The sequence below is a fragment of the Solanum pennellii genome, chromosome 7 (genome assembly GCF_001406875.1).
Source record: "Solanum pennellii chromosome 7, SPENNV200".
In the NCBI taxonomy this organism is placed as follows: domain Eukaryota; kingdom Viridiplantae; phylum Streptophyta; class Magnoliopsida; order Solanales; family Solanaceae; genus Solanum; species Solanum pennellii.
In genome coordinates this window covers 61,639,326-61,647,889 of record NC_028643.1, presented here as the reverse complement: position 1 = coordinate 61,647,889, position 8,564 = coordinate 61,639,326, and the positions used below count along the sequence as shown (strand labels likewise).

General features: G+C 29.7%; 1 protein-coding gene across 5 annotated transcripts; it reads right to left on the bottom strand.

The window, feature by feature from the left end:
• Window positions 1-1,179: 1,179 nt before the first annotated feature.
• Window positions 1,180-5,534, bottom strand: LOC107026585. Of its 5 annotated transcripts, none has more exons than XM_015227607.2 (6): window positions 5,395-5,534; window positions 4,151-4,232; window positions 3,600-3,713; window positions 2,011-2,137; window positions 1,815-1,932; window positions 1,180-1,624 (listed from the first exon to the last, which is right to left on the bottom strand). In XM_015227607.2, exons 2-6 carry the CDS (start codon window positions 4,158-4,160, stop codon window positions 1,571-1,573), a joined length of 423 nt encoding a protein of 140 aa, XP_015083093.1. In that variant the 5' UTR covers window positions 4,161-4,232; window positions 5,395-5,534; the 3' UTR covers window positions 1,180-1,570. The 5 variants fall into 5 exon arrangements, with proteins under 5 accessions (XP_015083093.1, XP_015083094.1, XP_015083091.1 ...); XM_015227608.2 differs by having other exon boundaries at window positions 4,151-4,235; window positions 5,395-5,520; XM_015227605.2 differs by having other exon boundaries at window positions 1,188-1,643.
• Window positions 5,535-8,564: the final 3,030 nt, after the last annotated feature.

Here is an 8,564-nt window from a genome sequence, read left to right as displayed (position 1 = left end):
CAAATTATTAAACAAAGGAAAAAGGCATAAAAATTTCCCCTCCAATTTGTCTTTTGAAAAGTAGTTATACGCTTAAATTATCATAGTGACTTATTATATACATATATTACTCAAAAATGAATTTTCTTACCCTTATAATTGATGTGGCAATAAAATAAAATAAAAATAAAAATAAAAATAGGCACATCAGTTTGAAATTAAAGTAAAAAAAAAAGTCAGAATCTCCTTTTTTTGAAATTAAAGTAAAAAAAAGAAATTAGAATCTTCTTTTCCACCCCCAGCCCCCATACCTCTTCTTCATACCCCGTCCATTGTTCTCTTCTTCTTCATTCTTTATTTTCATCGCATTTCATTATTTATTTAATCACAAACTTAAGCATAATTTTTTTTGTATTCAAAATTAGGTTACTTCTCATAAATTTGTTAGTGAATAATTGTATTTTATCTAGAAAAGTTTTCATTGATTGTTTCTATCTTTTTTTTTTCATTTTTGATGGTATTAAAGAAATTTGGTTTTTAATCAATTTTTTTGAGTTTGGTGGCGATGGGGGGGCGAATGACAAAAATTAAAAGTTGGTAATTGAAGGTGGTGAAGAAAAGTTGATATTAATAATGGCGGTGGTGATATCTGGTGTTGGGTGACAAAGAAGAAGAACGAAGAATAAAGTGATATAGTGGTGGTAAAGAACAAAAATCAATAGTGAAGGTAGCTAGATATGAATTTTTCGATAAAATGAGTTATATTTAGTGATGAAGAAAATATAATTATTAAACATATAAACTAATTAAGTAAGAATTAGTTATGGTAAAATATATATAAGAAAAGAAAAAATTATAATTTATGACATGGTATAACAGTGGGAATGACTTGGATAATAGATCACCTTAATAATTGGAAGCTATGTTTTTTCCCTAAAACAAAGTAAAATTTGGCACAAAGTGAATAGACTAAATATGAGGCCCCAGAGGGTGATGGAGCTTAGTAGCTTGGGAACTCCAATATCTATCTCTCAGGTGATTGATTATATGTTGGGAAAATTGAAAAAAGATTTTGCAGCACATTTTGGTCCTCTTCCCCCATTACATAGAAAGTAAGCCATCGATCCAGGTATCATTACCACCTAGACCTGTTATGGCAAGACAGTAGCTAGATATCTATATATGGAGATGAACTTTTTGTCAGGAAATTGTTTATTCCAAGATCCAACAGATGTTGTTAATACAACAAATTCCTGGAAACAACTTCACTTTACAGCAGAGAGATGTAAAAACCCTTTATGATTACAAGGCCTAATGGAAGCAAGGGTTCTCTCTTTCACATAAAAGTATATCTAATATTATTATTACACCACTTTTAAAATGGAAAAACACGAGGAATTTCAATAATAAATCTGGATGGAACACATAATGAGGTAGTGATTTCCATGTATATAGTTCTGTATTAAGAATCTTTTTTTTTTTCATTCGTAACAACATTTACAATTGGAGAGTTTGGACCCGAAAATGGCATTTGACTTGACTACAGAACAAGTAACATTGATTAACAGTATGAAACTTTGCATCGCAGAAGCTACAAGAAGAGAGTTGCTGCTATAATAAGCAAGACAACAGAAAACACCATTGCCTGCACAAGAGAGTAAATTCTAAACACTGTTAATTAACACGATATCAAGAGAAGCAAAAGATATTGAAGGGTCAGTGAAAAGAAGAAAGGTAGAGAAATGCAATCTCAAGCATTTACATTTTCCATCTTTTGATTGATCCATTATTTTAATTTGTGAAATGCTTAGCAAGGGAGAAACGAATCAACTTACAGCAATAGCAGATGCAGCAAGCCCAGCACGTTCTCTAGGATCCTTACGGTAGTAGTTTCCGAAATAAAGTATCGTGGCATAATACCACATCAACGGGCATAGAAATCCCAGTAGAAATCTAGTAATAATAATAAACAATCAGATTTTCCAGAAGAGGAGAGAGAGAGTAACTGAGACTTGTAATAATAGCACTTACGAAAACCATCCAACTCCGCAACCAAAGCAAGGAAGAGGTTTATCATAGAACCCTGTTTGAAGGTCCTCTACATCTCTAATCAAGGTATACTTTCCCTTCTCACGGTCTTCTGCATCACCAGCTTGCCCTATAATCATGGTATATCCAATTCAGAACTTTGGTTTGCTTCAGTTATTTTAATCTTTTCTGTCTCAGTATAGATAGATGATTGGTCGATAGAAAAAGGTAGGATCAAATTCAGAGGAACATATGTCTTCAGATTTTACAATAGATACCAGGGAACTGAACATAAAGTTTAGAAATGATCCTTACCCCCAACAACCCAAACAAAAGGAAAGAAAACTTAAATAGGTAAAAGCAGGTAACAGAATAGTTTTTCTTATGAAACATGTATCAAAATATTTTGCCCTCACTCTATGGAAGAGCCAGCATAAGGCCTCGAATAAGTAACTGAATGAAAGTAAACCTTGTGACCTGAAAAGATAAAGATATATTTCAATGTACTTCAATCCTATAGCAATTCTGCATTTATTTGCTGAGGAGTGTGAGAAAACAACATTGATAGCTTTTTGTTGTTCTAATTCAGAAGCTACGATAGATAAGACAAAGGTAGGGAACCTCCATAGATAGAAGTTTGTGAAGAAAATGATCCTAACAGCATTCTACTTCTTTTCCTGATCTATATAGGCCACACATCATAGAAATGAGCATTTTAATCTGTGAGCTAAATGCAAATGCACTTCTTGGATTTAGGCACAAATACAAGTTATAGACATGGGAATATCTTCCTAGGATAATCCAAAAGCATGATGGAAAAACATGTCCACCAACCGCTGTCCAGGTTGTGATCAGAATAAAGGCGGCCAAAATAGTCGTGGTATCCCAGAAATAAAGAAAACGGCTAGTTTTGGATCAAAACAAAGTTGACCCATCAGTTAGAAACAAAGGACTTTTTCAGTTGGAAATTGCTTCGTTGAGATGCAATCTGACACCAACAGGGTTATATGACCTTGGAAAAAGATTTGGTTCAATAGTGCTCCTTTGAAGGTCTCTTCCCTTTCTAGGAATTTAGCTAGGGATGCTTGACTCACTCGAATAAACAATCAAAAGAGGGGATTTCAACTTTGCAGCAAATGCCCATTCTGTGAAGAACGACCTAAAGAAGTGGGCCACCTTTTTTTGTACTGCCGGGTAACAAGTCAATTATGGGGCATGTCTTTGACAATACTTGGCATGTGTTGGATCATGCCTAGCTCCATTACAGAGCTTCCACAGTGCTGGAACAGAAGGGCATATGCAAGAATTCTCAAGAGACTTGGAACACTATACTTCAGGCCATGGTAGTTGGTGAATGGTCTGACTTGAAAGAAATAGCAGAATATTCTAACGCAATAGGAGAAACATTCACCGCCTCAAAGATGGATTTATATTTTGCTTGCTTTTTGGTGCAAACTGTTCATTGTACGAGATGTTCATGCAATGCTACACACAGTAGAGAATTTGCACGGTTTGTAATTACGCCTGATGCACTGGCTTAGTTCAAGCTTTTATAAAATTTCTAGTTACTTATAAATTTAATAAAAGACTACCTTTTGTCACTGAATAATATCGAGCTGATGGCCTCAAAAGGTCAAGATGTTTTTCAGAGGCTGATTTCACAAGTTCAACGGTATTTCTGCCCTCTCCAGCTTCAAGAATAGCCCCTGTTATACCCAATGTCCAATTAATTATGGCTACAAATATTCCTTCATCTAAAATTCAGTATGAGTAATAAATCCTACAATTGCAAATGAAGGCTAAACACAATTTTTCCTGAAAAAATATGCATATTCTAAACCAAGTAATATACATATTCTAGAAGAGTTCATTATGTAAAACTTCAAACAACTGTACAAAGTGATACTCATTCATAAGCATTTCATCATGCAGTAACAACTTTTTGACTAACTTGAACTCAACATATAAAGATACCTACAAGAAATCTAATGGAATAAGACATAAACTAGAAATTTTTCATGAGCTACATGAAGAATACATCACCAACAAACAAATATATACCATAATCAATGTGATCCCAGAAAACCCTGTCGGAATTTGAAAACTGAGATAGCAAATTAGGTCAGGTAGACTAAACGCTTACCCTTGTCCATGTGTAGTTCTTAGATGATAGCTTCTACCTTCAAGTATTTTGAGTTATCCCCTCTGCTTGACCTTCAGATAACCTACTTTGCATGATCAAATAAAGGGTTTCAACCTTACTAATTTACCATGTGATAAGCAATAACTCATTGAGTAATGCCGGCAAAGTTGGAAAATAATTGATTGAGGAATAAGTTTTATCTAGCATTGTTAAGCGTAATCGTGTCAATACCATTTAAAGCATGGTGAATCTAGAGGGTAGTGAGGGGGTTCAGCAAAAAATTACATGGCATATCTAAGGTACTTTATTAAAATTTTATGTATATATATAAATTTTGAACCCCTAAACAAAAGATTAGAGGTTGGCTTTAGAGACCAAAATTCTCTTGAGGTTCTAAATTCATTCTTAAGTAGTACATCTTCATTTTTCAAACCCCATTAGTGAAAGTTTAATTCTTGGATCCGCCACTGATCGAAAAGTCCATTTTTCATGTAGCAACCAATTCATCGTAGTTAAACATGTAACTAAACAACAATATGATGATAACCCTCCTATGTTTACAAATCATAACATAAAAATGAAAAAGTAATTTCTGAACCAAGAAATGAAGAATTCACATGCCTTGATTGGTCTCTAAATTATTTCAAATATGTTCCGCCCACAATTTCGTATCAGTTTAAGTAAAACCAAAAATTATTTAAACAGTCCAACAAAAGCTTTGTTTACTCAAACTGGACAAAGAAGTTGAAATAGCCAGAAGGCGGAGCTAGGTGGGGGTGTTCGTGGGTTCAAACAAACTAACTAGCTTTTTAATAGGCATATATTGTATTAGAAAATTAAATAAATATATGTATATTAACTTGTGAACCCCAAACAAGATTGATTCAAACTCGTAACCTTGCTCTGCCTCTAGAATTAGCAGCAGATGAGGATTAATGGCTAAATATTTTTGCTTATTTTTCATAGATATATATTTAATAAAAACAGATTAAACAAAGCTAAAAGCTTAAGAAACATCAACTACCGTCTACCTACCGTCCACCAGAAGAAACAGAAGAATTAGCCCAACAAAAGAGAAATTCCGATCGGAGAAAGGAATAAAGATCCAAACTAGAAAATTCAACACAAGAAAACTATAACATATTTTCCTATTTCTTGTTATCAATTTATATACTAATCCAGAGAAGAAAAACAAGAATCTATTTTGTAAAAAGAGAACACAAAAATATTTGAGAAAAACTTACAAATGAATTGCTTCTGCTTCTGCTTAAGCTTTGAGATTTTAGAATTTTCAAGTATTTCTAAAGTAAGCGGTAGAGCAAGACAAAAGAGTAGTGTGTTTGGTTTATCATCAAAATGACTCCCTATTATTCATATTCATGATTGTGACATATACTCTTTAAAAATAAGAGAAAAGGGAAATGATTGTGACATATACTCTTTAAAAATAAGAGAAAAGGGAAAAATTATTTGCATAATATCTTTTAATAAATAATTATTAATCTTAGCAATATTTTTTATTTATTATTATTTTTAATAATTCCATACTAAATCTGTAATATATATTAAAAAATAAATTATATATATATATATATATATATTTTAATTGTGTTTTAAAATATATTATATTTATTTGATAAGAAATTGACACATTAATTATAAGTGAATTAAATCACGTAATAAATATAATATACATCAATTAAACTTGTATTATATGTAAATAATAACTTTTTTTTGATCATACGTATTAAAATTGATCAAATGAAAAAAAAAAATTATATGCGATAAATGATAAATATTTTTTTTAATATTCTATACCTATGTAAGTTTCCATATTAATTAATCTAATAGACAATAGTATTCTTAAATTTGTAGTTTAAATACACTCTTAACCATTTGTATAGACTATATATAAATAAATTAATAAAAAATTTAGAGTGGGTGAGGGTAAGTTATGAATAATAACTATGATTGGTGAAGGGATAGCATATTCCATACGCCGACTCCTACGTCTGCGCCTTCCTTCCTCCCGCATTAAACTAATCTCACCACTTGTCCTTGTCAACGCCTCCTGCATTGCTATTAATGACGTGGCAATGAATTATTGAGTCGAGGTCTTGTATGTTCATTTCTAATATCCATATATTTTTCAAAAGTTAATTTGCTTCTTTTTTTAAGTTAAATTAAGTAATAATAATTTAATGTTTATATATATATATGTATTAAAAAATTACACGACAAGTATTGTTAAATGACAATTTTTTTGCGTATAAATATAATGAAAATATACATCATAAAATGTTACTAAAACTTTTTATCGTTTGACTCTACAAAAGGAAATCATGCATGTTTTGACATCTCTATACTCTATTTTACTCTTTAAATATAGATTTCTTTATTTTTTCAGACAATCAACTCCAACCCAATTCTCTATTTTACGCTCTAAGAAACAATTTTTTTCTTTCTCCTCAATAGTATATTATTATTATTATTTCTATTTCAGTCTTATCTTCTTATTTCATAATATAAACCCTTTGTTTCTCTTTCCCATATAATTACTTTATATAACTTTCACGTGATATAATATTTTATTTTTTCAATTTTTTATGTAATATTAAAATAAATTTATTTTTAAATATCTAAATTACATAAATTGCAAGAAAATATTATATATTATATACAAATCAATGAACAAATTCAAATAAAAGTGAACTATAATTACATAAACATTACATAAACACTTAATTTTTAAAATTATTACTTTGCTCGCATAGATGCTCTATTAATATATTACGGAGTTCAAAATGAGCATTTTGTCCTTAATTTTTTCATGTATAGCTAAAAGTTGTTCAAATTGGAGATTTTCATCTACCTCCATTTTTGTCGTTAGAGTTGGAGCCTTTACAACATCTTGAATTTGTGCATTAATATCACCTTCATCCTTAATTATAATGTTGTGCAGTATAATACATGTAGTCATTATATCATGTGACACTTTCTTTCTCCAAAAAAGTGACGGTCTAGCAAAAATTGCAAAACTTGATTGCAAAACTCCGAATGCACGTTCAACATCTCTTTGGCATGATCTTGTTTCATCGCGAATTAATTATTATGTTATGTATTGTATTTTATCTTGTATTTTAATTATGTTATGTATCGTATATTATCTTGTATTTAAATTATCATATTATGAGTTGTATTTTTAAATTAATTTTTTCATCTTATCATTTTAATTTTGTGTACTCCTTTCGTTCAAAAAGAATGACCTAGTTTGACTTGGAACGAAGTTTAAGAAAAGAAAGAAGACTTTTTGATCTTGTGGTTCTAAATTAAAGTTATGTCAAATGTACCAAAATGTCCTTTAATCTTATGGTCTTAAACATGCCACGTGAAAAGTTAAAGTGTTGCTAACAAAGGAAAGGTGGTCATTCTTTTTGAAACAAACTAAAAAGGAAATATAGTTATTCTTTTTGAAATGGAAGGAGTATTATTCATAGTGAAAATTAATAATAGAATCAAATTATATTATCGACGAAAATTAGAAAAAATTAAAATACTATTAACTCGATGAAAGTAGTATATATTAAATAATATATTTTTAAAAATAATATGTTACATTTAAAAAGAAGTATGAATATTAGATATAATTAATGATATTATATGTAAAATAATATGTTAATTAGAAAGTAATAAAAGTAATAATAAAATATTTAAAAAGTGAAATAGAGAATGTAAATAGTATTTCACCAAATTTGAAGAACTACTATTCACCTCTCTATAAATGTAGTATAGAGAGTAATATGAAGAGGGGCTGGAGAGAGAATTATCTATTTTACTCTCCAAATCTTGAAAATGGAGAGTAAAATAGAGGTGAGTTGGAGATGGTTTGACAATTAAAAGTAGACGGACGAAGTATAACATACAATAATTTCAAGAATAAAATGTAGGATTATTTTATTATGTTTTTGGTTGGACGTATTAGGCAATCTTGAGATTATTTATGGAAAAACTACAAAATATGGCAAACATTAATATACATTTAAAATAAATAGCTACAATTTACTTTTCTTATGTTATATGTATATAATTACACAATAAATAGCAAAGTAATTTTATATATAAATAATTAGAAAAATTATTAATATTAGATAGAAAAGTTATTATTATACACCTAATTTTGTATGTTTAGGCATATTTTATGTGATTGGTTCCCAATGTTTACTCTCACTTATACTTTCTCTTTCATCAATTTTTCTATATTACAAAATTCTGTATTTTTCTCCCAAATTTCTTTCAATTTAAGATCTTTTTGATGATCTTAGAAAGAAGTTTTGTAATTTGAAATCATCAGATATCACTTAATTGATTTTATCTTCGTTTTTATGAAGATCATATATATATATATATATATATA